The sequence below is a fragment of the Cibotium barometz genome, chromosome 62 (assembly GCF_041138505.1).
Source record: "Cibotium barometz isolate CiBa-2024 chromosome 62, ASM4113850v1, whole genome shotgun sequence".
In the NCBI taxonomy this organism is placed as follows: Eukaryota; Viridiplantae; Streptophyta; class Polypodiopsida; order Cyatheales; family Cibotiaceae; genus Cibotium; species Cibotium barometz.
This window is the reverse complement of record NC_141107.1, coordinates 5,794,018-5,808,216: the sequence shown is the minus strand read 5'-3', so window position 1 is coordinate 5,808,216 and position 14,199 is coordinate 5,794,018. Positions and strand designations below refer to the sequence as shown.

At 44.7% G+C, this 14,199-nt stretch overlaps 1 protein-coding gene and 1 pseudogene across 2 annotated transcripts in view; one reads left to right on the top strand and one right to left on the bottom strand.

Moving 5' to 3' along the window:
- Positions 1 to 14,199, bottom strand: part of LOC147604067 (TOM1-like protein 3) — a 167,117-nt pseudogene that overhangs the window by 85,813 nt on the left and 67,105 nt on the right. The window lies entirely within an intron of this gene.
- LOC147604068 (uncharacterized) overlaps positions 13,566 to 14,199 on the top strand; it is a 49,809-nt gene continuing 49,175 nt past the window's right edge. The window contains exon 1 of the mRNA XM_086795273.1: positions 13,566 to 13,691. Within this exon, the coding sequence (XP_086651399.1) occupies positions 13,566 to 13,691 (126 nt within the window). The remainder of the gene's footprint in view (positions 13,692 to 14,199) is intronic.

Genomic DNA, 14,199 nt, shown 5'->3' with positions numbered 1-14,199 from the left:
TTTGTCAGGAAAAGACTCTCTGTAGCAGAGATCAGCTTGGTCTATGTACCTACACATGACAACATGGCAGATTTATTCACGAAGGCTCTTCCTCGTGAAAAGTTCGAAGCTTTTCGTAAAGCTTTGGGCTTACTGCCTTTTCATGATTGATTGGCCATACCCTGTACATGTTCACATTATCACTCCATGGAGGATTTGTAGCATTATATGGTAGTAATGTGTGTGAACACACTTAGGACCGCCGAGGCACTTTTTCCCTCACTAGGAGGTTTTTTCCCCCGTGCGTATGTACATCCTCTTATCTACTCATTTTGGGGTGTGTACTTATCTTTTGTATCTGGCACACATTTGTTCATTCTAATCTAGTGAGTTTGTGTGCTCTCAAGCTTCTCTATCTTGTGTGTGTGTGCATTGTTGCAACCCTAACCCTAATTCTAACAATAACCTAATTTATCAGGCAAATAAGCTAGCTGGATGCTGATATTGCAAGAGTTTGAATCCATTCTTCGTCATACACCTGGTAATCAACATGCAGTGGCTGATTTTTTGTCTCGCATTGACACTGGCAAAGGCCCGGAAGGTGTATCAGATCAATTACCACATGCAGATTTGTTTCACGTTGCAGTGACTCGAGATTGGTATGTCAAAATGCTCATATTCTTGACAGAAGGAAATTTTCCGGAAGACATGTCTAGAAGTCATCGGAAGTGTTTAGATCTCCGTGGTAAAACTTTTTTAGTAATTGCAATCCAACTACATAAAATGGGCATTGATCAAATAATTCGCCGATGTGTACAGTCACATGAGCAACAAGCTGTCTTATTGGAAGCTCATCAAGAAACTGTAGGAGTCCCACCTTCTCTAGCCAGACTCGATTGAGATTCAAATTGACATCAAGAATAGCAGCGAGTCTCTCAAACTCAACCATGGCTATAACTAATGAGGTCTAATGGTGATGAAAATAGTAAAAGCGAAGAAGGCGATGAAAGCCATGAAATCGAAGAAGGCAACAGAAGCAGTGAAAGCCAGAACAACTAAATAAACTATGATAGAAGAGTGTAAACAAAAGATGAAAAGCAGGTAATGAGAACATTAAAATGCGGAAATAATATTCCAAACAGGCAAAAGATTGGCACACGATTTCATGATGATGACAATAATGAAGATGCACAGCATTCGAAAGAACACGGTGACGACGTGAGTGAAGGGAAGTTAAAGAAAGGCCGCCTCATTTTATGGTAATAATAGCCCAATTTGGAAATGCACAAACCAATGCATGATTGCAACGTGGACTAGGACACGTGGTGGATATGTGCATGACAGAAATAGTGTACACTGGAAGAGACACTGGTTCTGGTAACCGTCCAAAATAAGGCTTTAATCGGAAACCATTTACGGGCTTCGGCAATTTCACACCATCCAATGTCACTAATTCGAATGTGCCGGTGCTGAGTTTGAAAAATATCTGGTATGGGCCCGTCCACTGCAACTTAAGTTTACTCGATTGTGGACACATTCTGGAATTAAACAATTAAACCGGATCATTAACATCAAAAAATTGAAATTTTGTGTTTCGATCAATCCATAGCTTCCTCCGACGTTGGATGACATTGGACGTCCAGATGCTCTGCAACTGTTTCTCCTCCAGATCCAATAACTGTTCCAATCGCTTTGCTTTGGACTCTTCGGAAGATAATCAAGCAATCACCACCACTCTTAAACTAGGTACCACAAATTCCATTGGAACCATTGCTTCCAATCCGTAGACCATGGAAAATTGTGTTTGCCTTGTTGTTGACTTGTAACCTGTCCGGAACACTCATAATGCGGAATACAGCTTTTGATCCCAACCTGTCCGGTTCTCATTGACCACTTTTTTCAAAGTTCTCTGTAAAATTTTAGTGGAGGATTCAGCCTGACCATTGGCTTGTGGATAATATATTGTAGATTTTTTATGAATGATCATATGCTATTGAGTTACTTTCTTAATTACTTCATTCAAAAAATGTCCACCTTGATCACTGACTAATTCAATTGGACACCCAAATCTGGTCATGGTCATTTCATAAAGAAATTTTGCTACTGAACCGGCTTTATTATCTCTTAATGCTTTAGCTTTCACCCATTTGGTACGATCATCTGTAGCCACTAGAATATATGTATTGCCTGTTTGTTGAGCTAGAGGCTTACATGGTCCGACAAAATCTAGATCCCATTTCTGAAAAGGTTCCATTCGTAGCAGTGGATTGTGTGGCGTCCGATCCACTCCGTTGGGCTGGCCAAGTCGCTTACAAACATCACACTTCCGAGTAAATTTCCATGCATCTTTTATCATCTCCAGAAAAATGGCCGCCACTTACAACGCTTCGCAGCCATGGAATCAACAGGTGCTTGGCCCAGCCGTTTTGGAGCAGGTGCTTGAGGTGCAAAAAAACAGTATTATCAAAACAGCAGGGGGAGCCTACCATTCACGGTAGAATATGTTTCTCAGAAATTCGAGTTGTCGTTGGAAGGGACAGTGGAGGTCCCACCAACAATTGAAGAAGATATAGAGTTCTACTTCGGCTCCAAGGGTGCCAGAAAAGAATACAAACTCAACAATCACAATGAGGCACATAACAGATTACATTTTAGGCTTATTATTCAAATGATAATTTTAACTCATAAAGTCACATATATGTCAAGAAGGGCCATGGGCCTATATTTATATGCATTTGCAAGAAAACTAGTTGCTTGGGCAAGAATTTTATGCCAGCAACAAAAGGCAAAACTTAAGAATATTGCGCCCAAGTGTGTCGCTTTGTACCACACCTGTTAACATCTTATGGCGCAAAGCGCAAGTATATGTATGATTCAGAGCAGAAGAAACAATATATACGTAAATACTGATGGTTTGCCGATTACCTGTCTTTTGTTTATTTCTATTTGTGCTGTTAGTCATTTATATTCTTTGTCTGTAATACGTTAACATGAATAACAGTACATGTTGGCTTTCCACCAACATAAGTATAATGTTTGAGCATAAGAGTCATAGGTCAATCTTTGTCACCTTTGTCATGTAATACTAAAAGGTATGTAGTCAAACCCATGGTGCCACAACCGACACTTACTCGTAATGGCATGTGTTGTAGAGGCTCCTACTAAGGTTTTTTAGTGTTATCCCATAAGTTATAGCTATTTATGAGTAAACGGCTATTTATAGGTTGACTCACACTATATAAGTGAAGTGAACCGATTGTGTGGACTACCGTATTGTTTTGTATCTTACCAGTGTGGTTAGCTAACGCCAAGCCTGTCCCTAGACCTAGGACACGGTCCCAAGTTGCCTTGGCCCAAAGGACTCCGTGTGGTTTATGGACGGACCTACGGTTGGGAGGTGAGCTAGCCTACACTCCTCCTATTTGGTACTAATCATGTTCTTCTGTTTAGGGAGATCTTGGGGGGATCTTACATGGAACTTGTCTATTGTATGTTTTGCTAAGTAGCATTAGCATAAATCTCGCTGAATGGGAAACATACACACATGGGCTATATAATGTCCAAGATCATCCCCTTCCATATGCCGCACATCTTATGCCTCTCAAAGGCCACCCTCTTCACCACATCCATTGTCCAAAGGTCCCATTAAAGCTACACAAAGTTAGATTTAAGAATCGTAAAAGGAACTCCACACAGAGCATCTGGCACATGGCTGGAAACGCTAGCTCCTATTCTAGCTCACATCTTTAATTGAGCTCTTTGTAAGTGTAATGCAAAGACCCGTGAAAGCAACAAAATTGATAAACTACTTGTAACAAACCCACTTAATCAACAATCACAAATAATGAAAGAAAGTAGGATTCATATTAAAGAGAAACGAGAACTCACCGAGAGGGGAACAAGCCCCTCCCCCTTTTGCACGAAGTTATTGAATCAAACCAAGGGCACAAAGTGCTTGAATCTTTACAATAGATGAGAAGTGTGTTATCCAAATGAAGAGAGAGTGCTCCAATTTATAGATTTGAGGCTTCAATGCTCTAGAATGGAAAGAGTAAGCTCCAAATGATAAGTGGCTACTATAATTGACAAGTATAAGGTGAAATGACAAGTGTAGGAACACTTGTCTCATTCTGGATGCCACATGTCATAATTTAAGAGGTGATTCTATCATAACCTTCTATGCTAAAAATACCCAACTTGTAAAGAATTTGACAAAGGTGCTTTAGTAAGTCTTGATCCTTGAGAAATTCCGGAGGTCTTGACACAAACAAAATTTCCATCAAAGTCTGCCAAAAATAGCAACACTCCTAGATTCTAGAAGTCGCATGCTTTTGGTCCAAGAAGACTTTGTTTGTAAAGATTCATGGTTTGTTCAAATGATTTGAGCATCTGGTTCCGACTTCAAAACCACTCATCACTCATTTGGGCGTTTTGGTCGATTTGACCACCCGAGTGCTAATTCCAATCACCTCAGCATCTAGTCTATGACCAACCAACTAAAAACTTTAGGCGTTCTGACCAATGGCAACCTGGACATACAAATGAGCATTCTAGCTTAATTAGCTACTTAAAAGTTATACAAATCACAATTCAGGCTCCATGAGCTATCTAGTAATTACCAACTCACATATGGAACAATTTTAAGCAAGACAATGTTCAATTTGAAGAACAAAATAGGAGGCTGGTTACATAGTCACTGTCATGACCCTGTGAAATTGGTACAGCATAAGTGTGAGCATGGTGGTCGGTGAGTAGGATAAATATTTAAAGGTTCATATTTGGGGCTAAGGTTTATTGACCCATGTGTGGACAACCCCAAGTGTGAAGGGGGACCAAGGAATTAAAGTTCATAAGGTTTTATAACCTTGGGTGGCCCCTAGGAAAGTTTTAAAACCTTAAGTGGTCCCTAGGATATTTACGGGGAGGGGGGGGGGGGGTACTCTACTTTTGGAGTACACGCCTCCCTCTCTCTCTCTCTCTCTCTCTTGCTTTTTGGGAAAAGAGAGGCTGGCGGGCAGCGCTATTCTTGAAGCCTGGAAAAACAACTTGGGAAGAGCAGGAACCGGCTCATGCTACAAGCAGCGCAGATATATTGCTTGCTGTCTCTCTCTCTCTCTCTCTCTCTCTCTGGCGACAGTCTTGCTTGCAGGGAAAGCGTGTGAGGTTGCTCACGGGCTGGACAGAGGAGCAAGGGGCGACAACATACAGGCGGAATATTTGCATGCAGTGCATATGTGATATGCAGCGGAAGTCTTTGTATTGGAAGATCCTGTCACACAAATGCTTACACCGTCTTCTGTATCCTGAGTTTCGTGAGTTTAGCAATCCATTTCAATACTTCAAACTTTAAAGAGATGAGAGAGAGAGATATGAGAACTGTACACCAGATTGGGTCCCAAATTACCCACTGAAGGGCCCCCTATCCCGATAACGAGATAGTATTTGCTTTATTTCTTTAGAGAGAATGACTGTGGACTATAGATAAGCCAAACGCAAGATCTCGGAGGATCGGAGAGTGGCTGATCTGTACACTGCTGTAGAAACACCTCGATGACCTGATCTCGAGCCTATGCACTCTTCCCAAGGGCATGAGGAAGGGCTGCACACCTGAGGCTGAGAAAAGAAGAAGGTGGACTGTTCTACACTATGTTAGAATGCTGAAAACACTTATGAATGATATGTTACCTTCACCAGATGACTGCTGCAAGTATGGATGATGCACAGAAGGCTGGACACTGATGCAAACTGTAGATTCAGCGCTGGAAACTGCTGTAGACTGAATCTTCAGGGCTGGAAACTGCTGTGGACAGAAATGCAAGCCTGTAGAGATGCTGTGGACTGAAACGCATGAGGAAACAGAGGCTGCAGACTGCTGCTGTACTGCTGGACAGAAAACGCAGGACTGCTGTACGGCTGGGCAAAAACGCAGGACTGCTGCACTGTTTGCTGGCGTTGACCTGGGCTGAATGGTGTGCTGAATCTGGGCCTGACTTGATGCTGAATCAGGGCTGAATGAATGCTGAAGGCAGGCCCCTAGGGCTGACTGAAGCTAGGGTTTCTCAAGGGGCTGGAGAAGCAAGCTTATGGGCTCTAGGGCTGAAAGCAAGGGTGCTCCTAAGGCTGAGGAGGAGAGCTCTTAGCACAATGAAGACTGAATGAGAAAATAGGCTCTAGGCAAGCCTATTTATACTAACTGGAGGTTGGTCATTTAATAAAGTTTTATATTTATAAATGCCCAATAATGCAAATAATGCTAAATAAATACTAATAAATATGGAAAAAATACCAGATAAATCCCAGTAAATTCCCTAAGGCTTCGGGGATGTTCTAAATGATGCACATATGAATGCATATTATGCAGGATGCAGAGTGCTTTCTGATGCAAACCCTAAGGCTTCTGCTGACTCTACATGCATGAATGATTCTCTCCAAGTGGGTTAAGGGACTTAACTGACTGACTGACCCGCTAAGGCTGAGGAATGACCTACGTAGCTCGTGCCTGACTTATCCTGGATTGAGGATGTACAATGGGGTCACGGCGTACGACAATTATCATCCTATTGGGTTCTAAAACTGTACAACTGTTGCACTTCTGATGATGAGCCATCTTGTCACCATGCACTGAGTGCAGAGCGCATGTGACATTCCCTCCTGATTAGCTTGGCGGCAGGTTCATGGCTTCCAACTAGTCCGCCAATAACTGGGGGTACTCCTGGAAGAACTCCTCGTCGAGCCATACGGCTTCGTGGGTGCCTCGATCTCGGAATTTCGTATAGAATTGACGAATCCGTCGACCGGAACCATGCTTCCATCGATGAAGAAGGATCTGCTCAGGCTCAATCACTTCTGCCTCGTCTACCACGTCTGGCTGCTGTTCATCTGAAACATCAAACACTTCTCGACCAACATATGGTTTTAGCCAAGAAACATGGAAAATATCATGCATTGTCCAACTGGCAGGCAACTTTAACTTCATTGAGACATCACTTATCTTCTTAACTATTGGAAAAGGGCCAAAACTACGGAATGAAAGCTTGGGACAACGTTTGCCCACTTGTTTCAATCTCTGCTTCATGATACGCAAATAGACCCAATCCCCTTCCTTGAAGTGGACATCTCGTCTAGATTTATTTGCCTGTCTACTATATGCTTCCTGAGCTTTGGTCAAGCGGTCCTTGACTGACTCAATGATCTCGGAAAATACTTCCGTGGTTTTATTAGCCTCTAAAGATGGAGACACCATTCTCGTCAAAAGAGAAGAAAAACGGCGACCAAAGGCTGCTTCATATGGAGTCCGTCCGACACTGGATGAATGAGTGTCGTTTAAGATAGCTTGGACCAAGGGAAGATAGTGCTCCCATTTGGACTGCTGGTCATGACAGTATGACTTGAGGACATCAAAGGCCAACTGATTATAAATTTCTGTCTGGCCATCTGTCTGGGGATGGAATGCACTAGACAACTGCAACTTAGTTCCAAAGCTTTCAAATAATGCCCTCCAGAAATGCGAGATAAACTTGGAATCTCTATCTGATGTTATGGTGCTAGGCAAACCACAAATTGGATACCAATGCTTGAGAAACAGACGGGCTACGTCCTCGGCTGTGGCTGTATGCTTGCATGGGATGACCATGCAGAACTTACTAAAGCGATCCACAATGGTAAAACACTAAGTGTTACGGGATCCAATGGATGCTGGTAGAGGCCCTACAAAGTCCATAGATATGTCGATAAAAGGTCCGTCGAGGATAGGCAAAGGTTGAAGTAAACCTGTCTTCTTTGTAAGGGAAACCTTGACTTTTTGACAAATCTTACAGGCTTGTACATGTGCATAGACATCACGCCTCATCTTTGGCCAATAAAAGGACCGTTCTAATTTCTCGAGGGTACTGTTGATACCCCTTTGTCCTCCAACTAAGGAGTCATGGGCATCGTGGAGAAGAGCGGAACGCTTTTCCCGAGTAACACAGAGACGGTTCTTGTAGAACAACCAACCGTTCTGTACTGAATAGTAGCCAGGCTCAAAAGCTCTTTGTCATATACCGAATAATTCTTTTCAGCGACATCCAACTTTCTGCTGTAATATGCCACGGGTCTATTGTCCTGCTAGAGGACTACACCTATGGCTACATTGCTGGCATCGGTGATGACCTCGAAAGGTTCGTCCCATGATGCTAACTTTAATACAGGTGCTTCTGAGGCAGCTTTCTGGAGTGCACGGAATGCATCAAGTGCCTTACCTGTAACTGAGACTTTCTGCTTGTGAGTCTTCACCCCCTTGAGCAAGTCGGTAAGAGGTGCTGCAAGGTTGGAAAACTGATGGACATGTGTGCTATAGGCCTGACAAAGACCTACGAATGAACGGATTTCTTGGGCGGTCTTAGGAATGTCCCAATCCAAGATCTCCTGAACCTTTGATGGGTCCAGTCTAATCCCATCGGAACCGATGATGTAGCCCAAATACTGAACTTCCTTAACACCAAAGATAGACTTTTTGGCGTTTATGTAGAGCTGATTATCTCGCAAAAGTTGCAAGACTTTCTCCACATCTTTCTAATGCTGCTATGCAGTGGCTGAGAAGACTAGTATGTCATCAAGGAATATGAAAACACACTTCCCAATGTGGACTGCGAAAATCCTAGACATCATCTTATTGAACGTTGCGGGTGCATTTGTAAGCCCAAAAGGCATGACTACGAACTCATAGTGACCACGCTCTGTCCTGAAAGCTGTTTTTGGAATGTCAGCTGCAAAAATGCGGACCTGATGGTAACCACTCTTGAGGTCGATCTTAGTGAAAAACTTAGCACCGTCCAACCGCTCCAAAATGTACTCTATCCTGGGCATAGAAAACTTATTCTTGATAGTGAGTTTGTTTAATGCCCTGTAGTCTACACAAAGGCGTGCAGACTTGTCCTTCTTTTGGACAAATAGGATAGGTGCAGCAAATGGGGAGGAAGAAGGCCGAATGAATCCGGCTCGGAGAAGCTCAGATAACTGCTTTTCCAACTCGCCCTCTAAAGTCTTGGAAAGACGATAGGGAAACCTGCTAGGAGGATCTGATCCAGGGACCAAATCAATGTGATGGTCCTCAAGGCGAGAGGGTGGGAGACTGGGCGGGAGATCGTCCCTAAGCATAATGTCCTGGTGTCTGGATAGGAGGTCTGCTAACTGAGGGACTGAAGATGTAATGGATGCTACTAATGAGGGAGGGGCTGTTTGAGCACGAACATAAAGGAGTGCTCCTTCAGCTCCCTTGCGGATAGCTCGTCTGGCCTGGAGATGGGAAATCAATGGGATGCCAAGAATGCTTCTATCCCCCTGAATCATGACAGGCTCAGGAAAACCTTTACAAAAAGGAAAAGTGTCTTGCCCCCAATTGGGAATAGGCTCATACTGACAGAACCACTGAATTCCTAAGATCATGTCACACCCTAACAGAGGGGAGACGATGAAATCTCGTTGAAATGAGGCCTTCTGAACTTCAAAGGCAAATTGCTGTGCCTTCTCGGAAATGTGGGTGCGAAGACCAGGTGTAAACCGTCCACATCCAGATGATATGGGACTAAAGTGCACTTCAATTTATTAGCCAACTGGCTGGGGAGAGATGGCGTCTTCAGAACTGCCCATATCGAAAAGGACACCAAACTGTCGGCCTTGGGCAGAGCCATAAGCTCGGATGAGGCTGTTCTGAGCAGCATCGCTCTCACCCTCCTGCTTAGCATCAAATACCACGGATGGCATAGGATGCAGGGAAGGTAAAAGTTGAACTGCATTTGAGGTAGTAGGCGGGACTGGAGGAACTGGGGAGGCTGTGGCAACTGTGGCAGAAGGAGCTTTGGCCGCTTGTGCCGCTTGCCATTTGTGGCAATCTTCTTACCATGCCCTATAATATGACAGAAAAAACATCTATTTTCTGACTGGTACCTCCTTTGCTCCTCTGGAGGAAGATAACCTCCAGTAATGCCTGCTTTAGCCTTTTCATCAGGGGTTTTCTTAGGTTCTTTATCCTTCTTACCCCCTGAACTGGAGCTATTACCGCTGTCCTTCTTAGCATCTTTAGAAGATGCGTTACCTTTCCCTGTCTGTGCAGCTGATTGTTGCTGCTGGGGTTTGGTACTGGACTGAGATGCTTGCTTGGGCTTGCCCCCGTTGAGCTTCATTTCTTCATTCTGAGCGAGAGTCAGAGCCCGGTCATATGTACTTGGTTCAAAGTTACGAACTGTGAACCGAATGTTGGAGTCCAATCCACGAATGAATTGCTCCATCTTGGCCTGCTCAGATAACCCTAACTGCTGTGCTAAAGTAATAACCTTACCGGAAAACTGAAGCACTGGGGATCCGTTCTGTCTGAGTCCATAGAACTCGTCTTTCAGACCGGTCATGTACTGGGGCAGGAGAAATCTGGTCTTCAGGTCATGGACAAAGATGTCCCTGTCAAAGGCTGTGACACCTGTGGCCTGGTCAGTATGAATACTAGACCAATGCTGCCACCAAGTGACTGCCTCACTAGTGAGATGGGGAGCCGCTAAGTGGACTTTGTCTTGTGGGTCTGTGATCTTAGCTAAAGGAAAATGAGCATTAAACTGATGAATAAATTGATTAACGAAGAATGATCACACTTACCATCATACTTACTGAAATTTGGTTGACTTCGAATGATGGTGGTTGATGCTGCAGCGGGATGCTGGCTGGTGACACCTATGACTGGGGAGACTGAGGAGAGCTGCTGATACCTCAAGTGTATGGCCTCCTTTTCCCGTTGGTGTTCGAGTAACATACGTTCTCGATCAAGCTCACGTTGGTGTTCCCGAGCGGCGAGTTCAGCCTGACGCCGGTCTTCGTCGATCCTGCGTTGGGCTTCCTCATAGTCCCGTCTTTCTTCTTTTTCTCTTCTCCTTCGGGCCTCGTCCTCTCTCCTTTGTTGTTCCATCTGAAAGAAGAGGGAGATGTAGTCGGGTGCTGCTGGAGGTGTAGAAGGACGTGCTGCTGCTGCCTCCAAGAGTTGGAGACGCTCCATGAGTAGCTGGTTCTGAGCTCTAAGAAGAGCTATGGTGTCTGCTCTGTAGGCGGAAGAACGAGGTCTCCTTCGGGGGAGACGTCTTCCGGCTGATGAGTACTCTCTCCTGTAGACATGATGCTGAAGTCGGTGGTCGTGCCAGAACGCAATCTAACCATCCAAGGATGCCCCCACGCTAGGATACGGTGTGTGTGGACTATCTGAATCCGATACCAATGTGATATGCAGCGGAAGTCTTTGTATTGGAAGATCCTGTCACACAAATGCTCACACCGTCTTCTGTATCCTGAGTTTCGTGAGTTTAGCAATCCACTTTAATACTTCAAACTTTAAAGAGTTGAGAGAGAGAGATATGAGAACTGTACACCAGATTGGGTCCCGAATTACCCACTGAAGGGGCCCCTATCCCGATAACGAGATAGTATTTGCTTTATTTCTTTAGAGAGAATGGCTTTGGACTGTAGATAAGCCAACGCAAGATCTCAGAGGATCGGAGAGTGGCTGATCTGTACACTGCTGTAGAAACACCTCGATGACCTGATCTCGAGCCTATGCACTCTTCCCAAGGGCATGAGGAAGGGCTGCACACCTGAGGCTGAGAAAAGAAGAAGGTGGACTGTTCTACACTATGTTAGAATGTTGAAAACACTTATGAATGCTGTGTTACCTTCACCAGATGACTGCTGCAAGTATGGATGATGCACAGAAGGCTGGACACTGATGCAAACTGTAGATTCAGGGCTGGAAACTGCTGTAGACTGAATCTTCAGGGCTGGAACTGCTGTAGACTGAATCTTCAGGGCTGGAAACTGCTGTGGACAGAAACGCAAGCCTGTAGAGATGCTGTGGACTGAAACGCATGAGGAAACAGAGGCTGCAGACTGCTGCTGTACTGCTGGACAGAGAACGCAGGACTGCTGTACGGCTGGGCAAAAACGCAGGACTGCTGTGCTGTTTGCTGGCGTTGAACTAGGCTGAATGGTGTGCTGAATCTGGGCCTGACTTGATGTTGAATCAGGGCTGAATGGATGCTGAAGGCAGGCACCTAGGGCTGACTGAAGCTAGGGTTTCTCAAGGGGCTGGAGAAGCAAGCTTATGGGCTCTAGGGCTGGATTAGTCTAGGGCTGAAAGCAAGGGTGCTCCTAGGGCTGAGGAGGAGAGCTCTTAGCACAATGAAGACTGAATGAGAAAATAGGCTCTAGGCAAGCCTATTTATACTAATTGGAGGTTGGTCATTCAATAAAGTTTTATATTTATAAATGCCCAATAATGCAAATAATGCTAAATAAATACTAATAAATATGGAAAAAATACCAGATAAATCCCAGTAAATTCCCTAAGGCTTCGGGGATGTTCTAATGCAAACCCTAAGGCTTCTACTGACTCTACATGCATGAATGATTCTCTCCAAGTGGGTTAAGGGACGTAACTGACTGACTGACCCGCTAAGGCTGAGGAATGACCTACGTAGCTCGTGCCTGACTTATCCTGGACTGAGGATGTACAATGGGGTCACGGCATACGACAATTATCATCCTATTGGGTTCTAAAACTGTACAACTGTTGCACTTCTGATGATGAGCCATCTTGTCACCATGCACTGAGTGCAGAGTGCATGTGACAGCATAGGAGAGACAGTAGGGGCGGCGGACTATTTTCAGTCAACGCACAGAAACTGAACAGCAAGGCGGCAGGCTGCTTGCACGCGGCGCATAGAAACTGAACTGCTACTTCTGTCTATCTCTCTCTCTTGCTTGGAAAGCTGGAAGCATTCAAGCTGACTGTAGGGCGACAATTGACTATTCACTTCTCTCTTTCTCTCTCTAGAGGAAGGTGGCATAAAGACTGTAAGTTTCTCTCTCTTTGTGAGCAAGTGGGACTGCAGGTGGTATCTTATGGAGTCTCTCTTTTGTGAGCAAGTGGGACTGCAGGTGGTATCTTATGGAGTCTCTCTTTTCACTGGCTCGTGACTGTTCCGGAGTGGTTCTCTCTGGATCTTTGTGAGAGGAAGGGTTTGGCAGTTCAGAGGGTCGAAACAGGACAAGATTGTGGGCTGATTTGGAAGAGTTTGTGGACTGTTTTCATGGCTGAGTTTGTGGCTATGTGCATGGTTCAGCCAGATGCATATTCAAGGCCTCGTGGATGTACAGACTTAGCAGATTAGAGGAAATAACAGTGTGGTGTTCTTGGGACACAAGGCTGTGTAACCTCTATGCTAAGAGATCCTGAGGATTGGCAGATTGGACTTGCAGACATACGAGCCATGAATGGCCATGTTGTAATCATCTAAAACTTTTCCATTGAAATCGAATAAAGAAATACCGAAAGGGGCGCCAAGCTTTGGGGCCAACAGGTGTCGTTCTCTTTCTTGTGTTGGAGAACTCTAGCTCCTGTTTATTTGTTTATTGGTTGGACTACAATTGGATTGGGTGACTTCTAGTCTACCGCGCTTTGGTTTCTACCAGAGACCAGTTTCAAGGTTCCGTTGCTGGGACATCATCAACTTTCTTAAGGGGGTGAGCTCGTGGTTGTCTCGAGGAAAGCCATTGCTGAATATTTCAGCAAGATGTCAGACACTGAAGATGACTATTTTTATGATGATGATGAAGAGCAGGAGACCACTCCTGAGAGGACTGAATCTGAGGATGTACTTGCAAGAGAACAGGCAGCAGAAGATGCACGTTATGAGGATGTAACGCAGCCAGAAGACATGCCAAGTAAAGAGGAAGATGATGCCCAGTTTAAAGGGCAGTGGATGTGTTTATGCAGCTCACGCAAAGTGAGAAGTTTGCTGAATTTATGAGAGCCCCTTCTGAGCCTAAGAAGAAGAAGAAGAAAGAGCGTTCTAGGAACCCACCTTAGGGCAATAGTGGTGCCTTCCCACAGGATCCTGCTTTTGGACCGCTTCCTAACATGCAGAACACTTATGGTGCAAACCCACAGAGTTCCTTTTTCGGACAGCCACCTATTCCGCAACAATCTATGCATCCAGGTTATTTTGGCGGTGGTTCCGTGTTCCAATCTATGATTGGGGGTTACCCTCAGCTTGGTATGCAAAGTAATATGTATGGTGGTATGCAGTCCAGAATGCAAGGGAATATGTATGGGGGCATGTAGCCCGGAATGCAAGGAAACATGTATGGGGGCATGCAGCCCGGTATGCATAGTGGTATGTTTGGAAACATGGGAGGATCAGCAGG